General features: G+C 53.9%; 1 protein-coding gene across 4 annotated transcripts in view; it reads left to right on the plus strand.

Annotated features, from left to right (window-relative positions):
* Positions 1–16630, plus strand: part of USP36 (ubiquitin specific peptidase 36) — a 38233-nt gene that overhangs the window by 1291 nt on the left and 20312 nt on the right. For 3 of the 4 annotated variants that reach the window (XM_047706490.1, XM_047706492.1, XM_047706491.1), the window contains exons 2-6: positions 1219–1380; positions 3862–4123; positions 4665–4886; positions 11334–11444; positions 12119–12221. In XM_047706490.1, the coding sequence (XP_047562446.1) occupies positions 3871–4123; positions 4665–4886; positions 11334–11444; positions 12119–12221 (689 nt within the window). In that variant the 5' untranslated portion in view covers positions 1219–1380; positions 3862–3870. Of the gene's footprint in view, positions 1–13; positions 458–1218; positions 1381–3861; positions 4124–4664; positions 4887–11333; positions 11445–12118; positions 12222–16630 lie in introns of those variants that run through there. The other variant, XM_047706493.1, reaches the window with a different exon arrangement.

Here is a 16630-nt window from a genome sequence, read left to right on the forward strand (position 1 = left end):
GAGAGAATATGCTTGAAGGGTGTTCTGCGGATGCTGTTTTCCTTCTCCTGGACATAGAAAGGGGCCTGGAGGAGCCTGAGCGGTTCCTAGACGGTGGAGCGGAGGGAGCACCCTTGCGGGGTTTTGAAGCGCGTCCTGTCAAACGTGTACATCAGAGGGCCTGCTGATTACAAGGACATTTTTCTCTGGGTTCCTACACCTCAGAGAGAGCACATTTTTTGGGTTATTGTTGATGTTTTGGGTGGAACTGGTGACATAGAGGTCGATCTTTGTCAGAAATTGAAAATTGTTCAAAATCTCTGACTTCCACCGTGAGGAGTAGGCTGTAGGATAGATGTCCTTTAAATCTCTTCTCTTGAAATAAATTGGGTTATTATCTGCCGAGTTCTGTTTGTCGTCTTGCTGTTTGATTCCCGAACATTTGCCCTTGGGCCCATGTCCGTCTGTCCACGTGGAGGTACGAGTTTGGACTAAGACAGGGATATTATAAGGAGATTTTTGTGAGACTGGAAGCTTCACCTTAGCGATTAGCTTTTATTCTGAGATCATGTTCATCATGTCCCCATTTATTTTGGTGTTGGTATACTTTTATTTATGGCTGTGAGGCATGATGTATCTGAAATTTGCTGTCAGTAATGTGGGGACAGGAGAGGAATCCGGAGTGGCTTGCGCAGCAATGACTGGTGCTGAGTAAGGGAACGCGGTGGTCCCTGTGTTGTTCCCACCACCTTGTACATATGCTTGCACAGAAATACATTGTTAAGTATTTTAATTTAATGTAGTTACAGTGATTGTGGATGGTAGTTAAAGGAAAAATATCTGCCCTTAGCAAAGTGAAAATATGGTAATTCTTACTGTTCCTTCGATTCTTTTCCTTTCTTTTTTTTGGAAATTCTGGTTTATGAAATCTGGAAGTCGGACCTTTCACTCTTTGGAAAGTGATTTAGACTGGAGTTCACTGAAGATTTTTGTTCACTGGGCTTGTCACGGGCCTGAAGGTTAAGATACCAAGCCAAGGGCAGTGTTTTCCTATCACACACATTGTAGTAACTTGTAGCGAGTCTGTTCAGTTCTTCCCCAGACTCCCGAATCCTCCGTCCATACTCCTTCAAACAGACTCTTCCAGACAGATAGCCTGCCTTCCCGCCCTGGGTCGGTGCCGTGAGGCTGAGATGGTGGAAGAGAGCGGCCTCACGTGGTGCCCTGTTCACCCCACAGATTCTGACGCCCCTTTGGGACAACAGACTTGCAGCTTTGGTGATTTCATGGGGCGCAGCCAAGGAGCTCATGAACCGGAGGGTCCTGCCCTGCGCCTGCCCAGTCTGGCCGGAACCTGACCCCATGCTACAGCCCCAACACGCCCGAGGTCAGCCGTCCCAGGTGAGCCAGCACAGACTTCGGATTCCTTTTTCATTTCCCTACGTCGCTGGCTTGTAGCCCAGGAGCAGTGCTTCAGTGGGGGGAATACTTCGATAATTCCCCTTGGGAAAGGTTCTTTTATTTCCTCAAATCAAAGAACTTGTGCTTGCTTTTTTTTTTTTTTTAAGATTTTATTTATTTGACACAGACACACACAGAGAGAAAGGGCACACAAGTAGGGGGAGTGGGAGAGGGAGTACAGGGCTCCCACCGAGCAGGGAGCGGATGTGGGGCTCGATCCCAGAACTCTGGATCACGACCTGAGCCACAGGCAGACCCTTAACGACTGAGCCACCCAGGCGCCCCTTGTGCTTGCTTTTTTTGGGGGGGGGGGGAAAGAAGTCTCTTACATTTTTACTCATTGCAGATTTTTTTTATTTTTTTATTTATTTATTTTTTTAAAGATTTTATTTACTTATTTGACAGAGAGAGATCACAAGTAGACGGAGAGGCAGGCAGAGAGAGAGGGAGGGAAGCAGGCTCCCTGCTGAGCAGAGAGCCCGATGCGGGGCTCGATCCCAGGACCCTGAGATCATGACCTGAGCCGAAGGCAGCAGCTCAACCCACTGAGCCACCCAGGCGCCCCAACAGATTTTTTTTAAAAGGTTTTATTTTTAACTAATCTCTCCACCCAACATGGGGCTCAAACCTTCAGCCCCAAGATGAAGAGGCGCTCACTGTACAGACTCAGCCAGCCAGATGCCCCTGCAGAAATTTTTTTTTTTAAGATTTTATTTATTTATTTCGTAGAGACAGAGAGTATGCGCACAAACAGGGGGAGCCACAGGCAGAGGGAGAAGCAGGCTTCCTAACGAGCAGCAGCCTGATGTGGGACTCAATCCCAGGACCCTGGGATCACGACCTGAGCCAAAGGCAGACGCCCAACCAACTGAACCCCCAAACGTGCCTCCCCCTGCCCCCACAAGTTTTTTGTTTTTTTTTTTTAAAGAATTTATTTATTTATTTGACAGAAATCACAAGTAAGCAGAGGCAGGCAGAGAGAGGAGGGAAGCAGGCTCCCCACTGAGCAGAGAGCCCAATGTGGGGCTCCATCCCAGGACCCTGTGATCATGACCTGAGCTGAAGGCAGAGGCTTTAACCCACTGAGCCACCCAGGCGCCCCCACACAAGTTTTTATAGATAAAGAAATTTGGCCCGTGTGGGTGAGATGCTCCATAAGGATACGGCTTAGTAAGAGATGCTGTCACTAAGTTTCAGGCTCCTCCTGCCACGGTGGTCCCCTGTGGCTGGCTGGATGCCAGATACCTAACGGAGTCCTCCTTTTTCTGATGACAGTGAGCAGTTAACCAACTTATTTTTCTAACTGTGACTCAGATTGCCTTTGAGCTCTGGCTGGGATGGTTGAGTTGAAAGGTAGTGACCTGCAGTCAGAGGTGATTGTGGGGGGATTCCTGGTCAGTCGTGTTTCCAGCGCTGCAGCACGCTCTCACCGCGGTAACCTCAAATCCACCTTTGGTGCTGCTTTCAGCCCCCTGTTTTACACAGAATAGGGGAGCTGGGAGGTCACAGTGGTTGTCCCTGGAATTTAGGGCCGATAGGTGCGGGAATAAGCCAGGCCTGCCGCTCTCCACCCGGAGCCGTCATTTCCCTCTTGAGATTTGGGTGTCTTGTGTGTACTGTGCCGGTCTCACCACCGTCCCGTCTCCCCTCCCTCACTTTCAGAACAATCATCTGTACAAGTGCTGTCTGCTAACACAGGCCACACGTATAATTTAAAATTTTCCGGTAGCCACGTTAAATAATAAAAAGCAAGTGAAAGTGATTTTCATGTTCCTTAACCCAGTGTGTGTAAAATATTATCATTTCAGCCTGTAACCAGGCTCAGAATTACTGAGATGTTTTACATTCTTACACCAAGTCTTTGAGATCTGTTGCGTGTGTTGCACTTACAGTGTGTGTCGGTGTGGACGCGCAGCGTTTCGGTGATGACCCGTGCCCTCCGGCCTTCATTTGGAAGAGCTCGAGCCAGAGCACAGAGGCGTGCACCGCAACTCACCGCGCTTGTTCTGGAAGCGCGTGGGTCTGTGTGTGCAGCCGGAGCGTCCTCCGAGCACCAGGGTCCCCGTTGTTGAGCAGAGGTTAGGGCCACGTGGTCACCCCCAGAGGAGATTGCACCAGGCCGAGGCCGTAGTCGCTCAACAAGGACACGCCGCGGGCCCCTCCGGCTTCCCGGCGCCGCCCTCATCTCTTTAGTGCTGTTTGTGGAAGTGCCTTCCCTTCCTGACGGAGGCGTGGGCTCTGTCCCGGCGGTCGGTAGTGTGTCTCCGTGTCTCACGCCTCCTTCGTGGGGCTGGCAGCCAAGCCAGAGTAACCTTGGTGGTGCTCAGCGTCCGGAAAGACCAGAGGGGACTTTCAGAGAAGTGATGCTTTGTTCCTGGGACTTAGTTACTCGTCACTCTGTGCTTCTTCTTGTCCCTACAGTGATGCACCATGCCCATAGTCGATAAGCTGAAGGAAGCTCTGAAACCCGGCCGCAAGGACTCGGCCGACGATGGGGAGCTGGGGAAGCTTCTGGCCTCCTCTGCCAAGAAGGTCCTTTTACAGAAGATCGAGTTCGAGCCAGCCAGCAAGAGTTTCTCCTATCAGCTGGAGTCCTTAAAGAGCAAATATGTCTTGCTGAACCCTAAAACGGAGGGAGCGAGTCGCCACAGGAGTGCAGACGAGCCACAGGCCAGGAGACAGGGTACAGACGCCCCGGGGGTGGGCAGAAGGGGCCCCACCCTTGTGTGTTGGCTGTGCGGTGGACGGAGTGTTGACAGCTTAGGGGGGACAAGAGCAGAATGTGGTCGGAGTGGGGACACTTCTCTGGGGTCGGTGCTCGATAGTTAACAGAAGTAGTGACGCGGGGTTGCCTCACGATGGCATCTGTATCTTTAGGAACCCTTGGGACTGTGTGTGTTTGATAAGATCAAAAGCGGGGCTAGGAAGCGAGCGGGAGAAACGGGCTTCGGAGTGCCGAGGCCTGGCTCTAGCTCTTCGTTCCCTGGGTGTCGTCTCCTCCTCCACGGAGGGCTCCTGGAATTCCAGACCTGAGCAGTCCGCGGGAGCCACGGGATGACTGGGTTTTCGCCGGGGCTTTCTAATAACTTCCAGTGGATACCGGTTACCCTTCGACACCACGTCTTGTCAAGTGCACGCGGAGTGTGCCTGTCGGCGATTTCTTTTTCATGACTCCCCTGGGCGCAGACTTAAGCCCTGCTTTCCTCCCTGTCCCTTTCTCGCAGGCAGCGAGCACGCCTACGAGAGCAGCGGTGATGGCGTCCCCGCCCCGCAGAAAGTGCTCTTCCCCACGGAGCGGCTGTCGCTGAAGTGGGAGCGGGTTTACCGCGTGGGAGCGGGACTTCACAACCTCGGCAACACCTGCTTCCTGAACTCGACCCTCCAGTGCTTGACCTACACCCCGCCTCTGGCCAGCTACCTGCTCTCCAAGGAGCATACTCGCAACTGTGAGTGCCGCTGGTGGCTGCGGGTGGGCTGGGAGGCGGGGGACCGGCTGGTCTCCTGGGGAGACGGACCCATGCGGCCGTGGTGCTAGCAGCCCTTGGCCCGGGGCAGATTCAGGAGCGGAGCCGGCGACATAGTGGCTGACGAAAGCTCCATCTGCCGTGTGCCCGCTGTGGGCCAGGCCATGGGAGCCGGGCACTGGGGTAGAGTGTTGGTCCCAGCCTGTTCTGGGAATGAGTATCCAAGGGGAGAAAGGCTGTTTTTAAAAAACACGTACAAAACATGGACCTTCGATGACCCCACGTCCACGGGGGTACCCGTCTGTGCTGCGTCCCTTATGTGGTGCACCCCAGAGGAGAGACGTGAGAGGACAAAGCTGGGATAAAATGTCACAGAGCAAAACCGGAGCAAGCAGAAAGCCTGCTGACTATGCAAGAAATTGGGTTGGTGGTTAAAAATCTTCCCATGAAGAGAATACCAGGCTGAGATCGTTTCTGGGCGAGCTTTATGAAAACGTAGAGAAACAGATTCTGCCAGAGAATAGAGAGCCCTCAGCTCACTTTATTAGATTCTTGGGTAACAGAATTAAGCAGGTACAGGAGGAGAAAGCAACAGTACGGTCCCATTTACGAGTGAAGTTACAGAACTTCTAGACTGAATACTGCCGCAGGCAGTCATCTCTGCCACACCGCGAGCAGCTTGTGTTCGTCCTGGTGATGCAGGGCTGTCCTCAGAGTGTGACCATGGAGCACACACAGCACGGCAGGTGAACCCACTCCTCTGGAGGTGGGCCTGCTGGGCCCTGTCCTGGCTCTGCCCCCGAAGTGCTGTGATCCCTGGAATGTTACCTAACCTTCTAGAATCTCCCTGTTCCTCATCGGCCAAGTAAGAGTATCATCTCCCCAATAGAGCTCTTGGGAAGCTTGAACAACTGACGTAAAGTGCTCAGAATAGTACTTGGCGCACAGTAAGTGCTACCGAAGAGACTGCTAAGTTTGCTTCCTTAATTACTGTATCAACAGATTGAAAGAGAGAGAGGTTGCCTGAAAGTAGTGCCCCCAGAAGAAGTTTATGGTAAACTATTGAAGGAGCAACAAGGAGTTCCCTTACCTTGATAAAGGGCATCTACTAAGCATTACAAAAAAGCGTTCTAGATAGGAAAATATTGGAAGCACACCCTTCAAAATGCAGAGGGAAGCAAGAGCCTCTCGCCACTTGTGCCGAAGATGTGTCGGTGCTACCCCAGCCGTGACCTAGGAGGCAAAAGGAGGGAGCGCGCTTTTGTTCCCTGAAAATGACATTCCTGCATCGAAAAGCAAGAGAATCTAAGTAGAAATTTGGCAGTGTGACGAGATATGACATTAGTATAAAAAAAAAGTTAGTTGAATTTCTCTACACCAAATAAAGTTTTTAAAAAAATTTTGCCACCATAGGGGCGCCTGGGTGGTTCAGTGGGTTAAGCCTCTGCCTTCGGCTCAGGCCATGGTCTCAGGGTCCTGGGTTGGAGCCCCACGTCGGGCTCTCTGCTCAGCGGGGAGCCTGCCTCCCCCTCTCTCTGCCTGCCTCTCTGCCTACTTGTCTCTGTCAAATAAAATGTTAAAAAAAATTTTTTTTACCACTGTAAAATTTAGAATCACAACAAAAGTGATAGAGCATCTAGGTTTAAATTTACCAAGAAATCCTTCACTGGAAGACATGACACAGTCGTCTACATACCTGAAGAGAGCTGCCTTCAGAGGGAAGCCTCACTGTCACAAAATGTTGATTCTCCCTCAATTAACGTGACTCTACCTGATTCTAACATTTATATGGAAAAGCAGGGCAAAGGACCCCAAATCACCAAGACACCTCTGAAGGAGACTATGAGAAGAGAGGCACCTTAGCAACTATGAAGTCTTGTCAAGTTAGATTAAGACATCATAGTTTTGGGTCAGGGAGGGGACCTGCTCACCGAAGGAATGGAATAGAGCCCAGGGACCTGCGTACACCTGGAGGTGTTGGTTCTTCACGTGTCTCCCATTTGAAATAAATGGAACTTTACAGGAACTCGGGCTTACATATGGAAGAAGCGACTAGGATCCCCATTTCACGGCATACCTGTGCACAGAGAATGCGTTAAAAATTTAATATCAAAAGTAAATGTTAGGTTCTTACAGCAAACATTGGTAAGTCTCCTTCTGACCTCGGGACGGGAGATTTCTTAAGGCCCAGAAGGCACCAACTATAAAAGAAAAATGACACATTCAGCTGCATTGAAGTTAACATTTGTTCCCAGAAAACACTTAAAAGGCAAACGGAGCTACGAACTGGAGGCAAGACCCAGGACACACAACCCACAAAGGATCGCTACCAAGAATGTGGAAATAGTTCAGACCAACAAGGGAAAGAGCACTCATAAAAAAGCAACAGAAAATTATGAACCGGCATTTTACAGAAGAAGAAACTCGTGGTTTGAGTGTAGGGAGAGACAGGAACCAGGGACATGCTCTCGAAGTGACAGGTGCAGTGACACCTTTGCGATGGGTGTGCCGGCAGAGGCCGAGCGGTACTAAGTGTCAGCATGAGGATGAGGGAGAACCTTCTATGCTGGTCTGAACTGGCCTCAGCTTCCAGGCAACCTACCAGCCAGCGGGTCTCCACCTGCAGAAGAGCTCTGGCCTGTGCCTGCCAGGACACCTGTGTAAAATCGTCTGCAGGCAGCAAACTAAGCCGCTCAGGTGCCCGTCAGCAGGATGGATGCTTGAAACGTGGCGCGGGCCCCTGCGGGAGTAGCATCGAGGTGGGGGAAGGAGGACTGCTCCGTGCGCGCAGCCACCTAATACCCAGAAAAACCCCAAATGTTGCGTCCAGCCTGAATGGTTATTTATGGAGTTGGAAAGCAAGATGATGCAGTGTTTAGGTATCCACGTAGGGGATGAGACTTAAAAAATGATTTTTTTAAATTGGTGAACAGTGGGGCGCCTGGGTGGCTCAGTGGGTTAAGCCGCTGCCTTCGGCTCAGGTCATGATCCCAGGTCCTGGGATCGAGTCCCACATCGGGCTCTCTGCTCAGCAGGGAGCCTGCTTCCCTCTCTCTCTCTGCCTGCCTCTCTGTCTACTTGTGATCTCTGTCTGTCAAATAGATAAATAAAATCTTTAAAAAAAAAAATAAATAAATTGGTGAACAATGAAAATAAGTCAGGAAATCAGGATAGAGCCAGAGGCAGGGAGATGGGAGCAAGAGAGGGGCAGCGTTCAGATACGTGCTTGTGTGATGTGTTCCGGGAGGTTCATTATGTTGCTTCTTTTTAAACGAGTGAAAGGTGACATGCACTGGAAATGGCATTTTAAGCATCTTGTGATGGTGATGGCTCTGCGGTGGCTGGAGTTGACATACCGAGGCACCGGGCCCTGGCAGGTGAAGTCGGTCATAAATTTGTTTCGGTAGTGACCTTGGTGATGTCGTGGGCGTTCTGGGTAGACTTTTAGCAAGACTTGACTGGGCTGTCATTGTGGGGGTTTTTTGTTTTTTTGTCTTTTTAAGCCTTTTTTTTTTTTTTTTTTTAGAGGGAGGGAGTGCCCACTTGGTGGGGGGAGGGACAGAGTGGGGGAGAGAGAGAGACTCTCAAGCTGACTCAGAGGCCCAGTGCAGAGCCTGAGGTGGGGCTCCATCCCGTGACCTTGAGGTCATGACCTGAGCTCAGATCAAGAGTCAGACACTCAGCTGACTGAGCCCCCCAGCACCGTTCTTCTCTCGTGACTGTGGTGAGGAGACCCTGCTCTCCGGACTTGGGTCGCTCCATCCTTCTCTTGTTCACCCAGCTTCCTCGGCAGGACCTTCGTCAGCTCGGTTAGGGTTGGTGTAGCCAAAGTCGGTGACCCCGGAAATCCCCGTAACCCGCCACACATGCTCTGCAGCCAATGGGAGTGAGGGCGTGAGTGGAAGCAGCCGGGATTGGCCCCTCCTCGTGGTGGGCTCTCTCACCCTCCCTCAGGATGCCTGTGCTGTGAAGGCTCCAGGGTCCCAGGGTCCCCCTGCATCACTCTGAAACTCAGCAATTGTGAATGCTTGTGTTTAAGTTCTTTTAATAACATGTTTTAGTTTTTTGCCTAAATTTGAGCCCCTCAGGCATTATTATCATTTTAAAAATAATTAATGGTTAGAGTTAGAAGAATCCAAAAGCTCTGGAATGAGAAGTGAAAGTCTCCCCTTTTTGTAAAGGTGCTCATATAAACTTTTCTAAGAATCCTCCAGAGGAGTGTGTATATAGTAGCATTTTTAAAAAATTTTTTTAATTTGGGGGGGGGGTTAGCATTTTTTAAATTTTTATTTCATTTATTTTTTAAAAGATTTTATCTATTTATTTGACAGAGAGAGATAGATCACAAGTAGGCAGAGAGAGAGAGGAAAGCAGGCTCCCCACTGAGCAGAGAGCCTTACGTGGGGCTCGATCCCAGGACCCTGGGACCATGACCTGAGCTGAAGACAGAGGCTTAACCCACTGAGCCACCCAAGTGCCCCTAGCATTTTTTTTTAGATAAAACTTTGGTACTGCAGTAAATGCATATAATGTAAAATTTACCATTTTAAAAGTTTTTCTTTTAATTTTTTTCCCCCAAGTACTCTCTATGCCCAGCGTGGGGCTCAAACTCATGACCGTTGGGTTGAGTCGAATGCTCTACTGACCGAGCCAGCCGGGTGCCCCAGAATCGACCACTTCTGGGTGGTACAGTTCAGAGGCATTAAAAACATTTACGTTATGATGAAGCTATCCATCTCCAGAGCTCCTTCCTCTTCCCACACAGCAGCTCTACCCCTTCAACCCTGACTGCCCGTCCCCCTCCCCTAGACCCTGGCGCCCACCCTCCTCCCTTCTGTCTGTGAGCTGGGCGACTCCAGCCACTAGCGGAACCGGAACCCTACAGTATTGATCTTCCGGTACGTGGCCGGCTTCACGCGGCATCACGTCCTCAAGGTTCATCTGTGGTGGTGTGGCAAGTGTCAGATCTGCTTTTAAGGCTGAGTAATAGCCTGTTGTGCGCACATCCTGCATTTCTTACCCATTCATTTGTTGGTGGACACTTGGCTTCTGTTACGTCTTGCGAATAATGCTGGGAAGGCTGGTACACAGAACCTGTTCAAGCCCTGCTTTCATTTCTTTTGCGTGTAAACCCACAAGTGGGATTGCTGTTTGGGAATTCTGTTTTTAATTGTTTGAGGGAGTGCCCTCCTCTTTTCCACAGTTGCTGGAGCAGTGTGCATCCCCAGCAACAGTGCACAGCAAGTGGTCCCCATCCCTCCACATCTTTGCCAGCCTGAGCTGTGTTCTGTTTCTAAAGACCACAGGCTGCAGGCTGCTTTGTTACTGACTTGGAGTGGGTCGACGTACCTGGGTGAGGAGAGCTGTTGCACGGGGAGGACAGCTGGTTTGTGGTGCATTTTGTGTTACGACCGGGTCTGCTTGGGCGGTACTGGAGTGTATTTGAGACAGCACTGAACGTGGGTTTGCCCTTGGACCCAGAAGCCTGTGGTGAGTTTATGCCTTCGAGAAGGTTGGACACAGAGACAGGTGCAGGATTGTCTGTGATAGCAGGAAGGATCCGTGTGTGTCAGCAGGAACACGTACGTGAACTGTGGTCTCTCCGTTGGGTGAGAAGCTCTAGTCTATGTGGAGGACCCAGAGCTTCATCAGGACCGCTGACCAGTACATACCACGTGGTGTAGTTTGTGCAAAGCAAGGTTAACCACACCTGTTGCGTGTGGGTCTACACGAGTGTTGGCGCAGGAACTACATTAACGGGAGCAGTCGGGACCCACTGAGGTTAGTGGTTCCTCCAGTAAGAGACTCTGGGCAGTGCGACGGAGGGGACGTCACTGTGACAGTGGCATTTTACTTTGAAGATACCTCGACTGGAGCTGAGTGGCACAGGCTTTGTGCTTTGTGTGTAAAAGATCTCTTAATTTGCAGTAAACGTTAGAGGGCACTGCTCTCCAGCCTGCTGCCCTAGCAGCAACAGCGTTTCGGATGTGGCACGGACTGGCGGGCCGCGGCCTGTGGTCTCAGTTGGGCCCCCTTTGTAAGTCAAGCTCTGCCTGCACCTGTTTCTGTACAGTCTGTGGCCGCGTGCTCTGGCCGCCTGGGCTCTCCGCAGGCAGAGCCGTGTCAGCATGGACAGGGGATTCCACGTTTGAGGAGCAGACTCAGGGTTGTCGGGAATCCCTGGAACATTCTCACTTACCACGTGGCACGTTAGAAGGTAGACGACATGTTGTTGTAAGCTTCCTTTTGAGAATCAGACTTCCTCTTCTTATCAGGAACTAGCACCAAGGGCAGGTGGAGAGGGCTCGCACGGGTCAGGAGCATGAGCCTGGGGGGGCGGGGGGGTGCGTGTGGGGCCCGCAGTCTGGATGGGGGCGTCGGGAGCAAGTGGGGAGCTCTGACCAACCAGGACCGTCTCGTGCCGCGCAGGTCGCCAAGGCGGCTTCTGTATGCTGTGCCTCATGCAGAACCACACGGTCCAGGCCTTCGCCAACAGCGGCAACGCCATCAAGCCCGTCTCCTTCATCCGAGATCTGAAAAGTAAGAGTCCCCTGGCCCCGACCGGAGGGCAGCTCAGCCCGAGTCTGTGGTGGCGCTGGGGGCGCAGGGCACTGGGGATGTGGGGAGGAGTCAGCAGCGAGCCCCAGGAGTCCTGTGACCTCCCGTCACAGACTTCGGAGCACATGGTAGTACCGGCTGAGGGGCTGGTGTGGGTCGGGAGGCGGGGGGCGCTGACCTCTTAATGGACAGAGGCTCGGGCTAGCTGGGGGCTGTGTCTCAGGGAGGAGGGGGAGGCTGGGGCTTTTCCGAATGTCCCAGGACCAGTTAGCACAGATCACCTGTTGGCTCAGTAGAAGACACAGGTCAGTTGGTTTCTGAAACCTTGTACGGCGTCCTTGTGACCTGCCTGTGCTCTGTGCCGGCTCCTGGAAAACGGGCTCACCAGTGGCTTTCCCACCCTTAGTGCCCGCTGATGTGCGGCATCTGTGCCTTCCTGTGGAGTATGGACAGTGTGGGCCCTCCGGTCGCCTAAGAAAACCCCTGCCTCGAGCTCTTGGGGTTGGGACACACGGTTCCTGCTGAGCTCTTGGTTCCCTCACTTGCTGCTGGCCCCCGGGGACGGCGGGGGGTCGCCGATGAGCACACAGCGGTGGGAGACGGGGGAGAAGGCGTGAGCTCGTCCCTGCCAGTCTGATGCTTCTCTCTCTCTTTAGAAATTGCTCGGCACTTCCGCTTTGGGAACCAAGAGGACGCACACGAGTTTCTCCGGTATATCGTGGACGCCATGCAGAAGGCCTGTTTGAATGGCTGTGCCAAGTATGTGCCTCCTCTGTCCTGAGGGGCTTCAGATCCCGCTGCCATAGAGGCAGCCGAAGCCCGTTCTGGGGGAGGCAGGCGCACTCCACAGACACCTGGGTCAGGTCCCGCGCCTGCTGAAGCTCTGGTGCAGGACCGTTCCCGCAGCCCGTGCAGCTCTGCACTGGGATGGGGGGGCGGTGGCGGGCACCGAGGGGGAACCCCGTCCCCGCAGCTCGCTACAGGGAAAACGTTTTGGCAGGTCCTTCTGAGGGCCTTCAGCTATTGTCCTGGACTCTTCCCATCTCTTAAAAACCACCTCGTGCTTGTGAGGCAGGGTGGGTGGTAGGGATGCCAGTGTCTTCATGACAGCACGGGGACATCTGAGGGTGGGAGGTGTATGACTGAGGCTTCATTCTGCCTGGTTCTGATGTCTTCATTTCGGACTGGAAAGCAGAGACAAACACATGTGACAGATCGCTGACTTCCTGCCACGTCTTCCCTTTTGTGAAACAGTTATGGTCAGGGATGTTTTCGTAGCTCCTGGCGCCTGGGTTCAGACAAAAGGAAATAGGCTGAAAATGCTCCCTGTTCCAGGGCTGTTGCTTGGGTTTGGGGTAGAACTGAGTCCTGGAATCTGGAAATGTTCCTTAAACAGCTTAAGCATCCGGAATGTCCTTCAACAAAGTCAAGTAGTAGCTGTGATCGTGGGAAACCTCTGGTCTCAGTGATGCGGTTCTTTTTAAACCCTGAGAAAACGTCCCATGGGTTCCTCTGGCATCTGTCCCTCGCTGTACTGAGATGTGTATCGAGATCACATGCTCTTCGGCTTCAGTCCCTACAGGCAGATGGACGCTGGGGCTGCCCTTCCGTGCCTCTCCCCGCCCTGGGCTCTAGCTAACGATTTGAGCTCTTTGCCGATGTTCCCTGTGTGCCAGGCACTGGGTTCGCACTGAGTACTTCCAGGTGAAAGACTGGGTTCTTGGGTGGGAGGAGCTCAGAGAGTGAGGGATAAGCCAGATATTGGCCAGTGTCTACAAGGTCATGTGGTAAGTGGTGTAGCGGAGCAGCCCTGGGAGCTGTTCCCAGGAGAATTCTGCTGCCCTCTTACCTGCGGGAGGCCTGCTAGGAGTCCCTGCAGGGCTGAGATGGGGGAGGGAGGAGGTAAGGAGTGTGGCTGGTCCTGGGGGAAGCCTGTAGGTGGGGAGGGCGTGGCCTCCCTGCCACGCAGGTAGGTACAGAACGTCCCCAGAAGGAGTTTCCAGCCCTGGTCATACAGCAGAATCACCTGGGAGGTTGAGGACGGCAGCTGACCGTGCCACCGTGCCAGCCTCATTACCCAGATGCTCCATGGATGGGAGAATCTGGGAGGGATGGGCCGGGTTGGTAGGTAGGATGGATAGGTTAAGGGTTTGGGCCTGTGGGCGGTAGGGTGGAGCACACGTGTGTCGTCTGGGCAGCAGGGTGGGTGGCTGTGAGCCTCCCGTGGTCCGGGGCACAGTAGTGGCCGGGCGTTGGTGGAAGGATGTACGTGGCTGACGTCCGGTGAGCCAGGCACGGCCAGGCCCCCGTGCAGGGGATTGTGGGACGCTTTCCGCATACCCGTCCGCGAGAAAGGCGTTGCTGCTCTTCGTGAAATGAGAAAAAGTAAGTCGTGTCAGCTGAACGAGCCAGGTTGATGTGCGGGTGGAAGTGACTTTCTTTCCTTTCGGTTCTGAGACTAGATGGACGTGTGGGCAGAGCGCATTCATGCTATTTCTGCTTCGCGGGCCTCGCTCGTGCTGGCCCTGTGACTGGTGTGCACGGGACCTGACCCGGCGTGCTCTTCATCGGCGGGTGGTCAGGTGCCCGGATGCCTGCCCTGCCGTGCTCGCTTCCTCTGCCTCGGTCTCTGCGCCGGGCCAGAGTGTTTGGTCTCCTCTCCCTGGCAGGTGCCCGCCTCCTTGGGCCTCCTGGAGCTTTTTCTCTGTAGACGCGGCTGTGGCCACATACCCACACGGTCCCATCTTTGTTGAAAGCCTGTTTCGTTCGTAGGCGAGTTCAGCCCTTTGCATCTGTTATGACGACTGGAGTTGGGTCCTGACCCGGCCGTGATGCTGAGGCTTACGATGATGCCACGGCACGTTGGCCGTGTTTCTCCCTCTCTGGTTTCCCTTTGCGCGGTCATGTCTTAACTGCTGTGTGGTGCTCAGAAGACCTGGATCTCTGATCCGGTCATGGCCTCGCTCTTCTCTGGACCGTGGCTCTGTGTGTCAGTGTTTAGGGGCCCGGCACCTCCATCCTTCCGTCTCCGCCTGCCTCGTAGGTGCTTTACCGCTTACCTTACTGTGTTCTCCTCCCGCGTTCGTCCCCAGCTTTGCTTCAGTCTTTCCCCCACTCAGTAAGCCCGCGGTGGGTGGACCTGTCCTCCTGCCAGGGCTTCCCAGGCAGCCGGGGCTGGGGGATGCGGGGTTCCGGAAGCCCGAGGCCAGTCCCTCTCTTGGCCTTGCAAGGACCTCACCAAGATGATTCAGGATCTTTTTTCACCGTTTAAAGCCCGAGGATTTCACTAGGAGCGTCTTCAGAGTGGACCGTCGTCAGTCGGTGTGGTAGACACCTGACCAGGGACGTCACGAGGCTGCACCTGTGGCCCCGTCTACTCGGGCTTCGTGGGTGCAGATACCGTTTCTACCAGCCCGGGCACGTCACTACCCAACGCCGTCGCTTGGTTCAGATCACTTTGAGTGCTGTGGCTCGAGAGCGCAGGACAGTAAATGGGGCAGATGTTGTGCATCCGTGTGTCGTGCCCCCAGGTGCGGTTTCCCTGGTGGGGTGTGTGCCCTGCCTCTATGTCCTCAGCGGAGACACTCGCAGTCGTCAGAGCCCTGTCACCTCCAGAGCACGTGACGGTATCGGCTCGGTGTTGGAGGCCTGCGTCAGGGCTCCAGTCAGGGGGGTCTCCTACAGGACCACCTTCTCTCTGGCGGCCTTGTTTTCCTCGACCTCCCCTCTGGCTGCTTTCCGCCTTGTCGCGCCCTCCCCCGCGCCCACTTGAATCTCTTCTCGCCTGGGCCCCTTGCCTTCCCACTTCGTTCCCAGCGTGATTTCGTCACTGCCCCACATTAGTTCACTTTCTCCATCCGCGAAACTTGTCACGCCGGTCTTTTTCCCCCCGGACACCTGTTTGAGGGTTTTAGGTGAGCTGGGGTCGCGTCTGGTGCTTGCTTCCGGGGGCCGGTCCTCACAGACGAGGTCTGTGACTCTTGCTCGTGTCTTCCTCTGCCGGTGCCCGGGGTGGGACTGAGGCCGCTTCAGCACCACCCCTGGGTCCGGTGGTTTGCATGGGTCTCGATCCAGGGTGCCTCGTGTCCCGGAGGCTAAGCACTGGACGGCCCTTGGCGTGGCCTGTGTCTTAGGACCTGGCGGGCTCCTCCTTCTGCCGGGCTTTCCGGGTGACTCCGGGGCTGCCTTTAGTCCCTGGTCTCTCCCTCGGTGTTCCCGAGACCAGCCTATATCTCCAGCGGGGCTCCTGCAGGACTGCTGAAGGCAGCTTGCTGGAATCCGGCTTTTTCCCTCCTGACGGCTGGTTTGAGCTTGGAGCTCGGTCTGCCTCGGGGTCCCGAGAGCGGGTTCTGTGCGATGGTTTGCTCCTCCTGTTCTAACGGCCGGGCCAGGCCTGCTCGGGGCCGCCTGGATTTCAGCAGCCGCCATCACATGTGCGGGGCCACAAGCTTTCGGTTTGTGCTGAGGTCATGCCCTTGATGGTTTGGGGAGTGAAAACGGTCCTCTTCTTGGGACACCGAGGTGGCTCAGTCCGTTAAGCTTCTGCCTTCAGTTCAGGTCATGCTCCCGGGGTCCTGGGATCAAGTCCTGCATCGGGCTCCTTGCTCAGCAGGGAGCCTGCTTCTCCCTCTGCTTGTGCGCTCGCTCTCTCACTCTCAAATAAATAAATAAAATCTCAAAAAAAAAAAAATTCTCCTCTTGGCAAACGGCAGTAAAAATACGTGGTGGCAGTTAGTTTTTTATTTTCTAATTTTGCAAAATGAAAGTACGTTCTCGTGTGGGTCCCCCACAATGTGCAGCCCCGCTCATCCGTGAGCTCCTGGAATCTGGGCCGCACTGTCATGCCTGGTCCCGTGGCCAGTCCCACACACTGCAGGGGGAGCCCAGCGCAGGGCACCATGTGGTTTACGCACGGGGTGGGGAGGAGAGCGGTGGGAGGTAGCACTGCTGAGTGCCTGGCCAGGCCCGGGAGTCAGCAGTCAGGAGCGGCATCTGCAAAGCTGGGTGCTCAGCGGGCCCTGGCAGAGAGGGGAGCGTGCCCGTGAGGGACCAGCTGCTCTGTCCAGGGCTGTCGTGTTCCAGCACAAAGACTACAGTCTACTGGATTTGTGTCCCAGAGGAGACTCTGAGGGGGACCGTTTCCGAGGAGTGAGTCCAAGCTGGATTCC

Source organism: Lutra lutra, chromosome 16 (genome assembly GCF_902655055.1).
Source record: "Lutra lutra chromosome 16, mLutLut1.2, whole genome shotgun sequence".
NCBI lineage: Eukaryota > Metazoa > Chordata > Mammalia > Carnivora > Mustelidae > Lutra > Lutra lutra.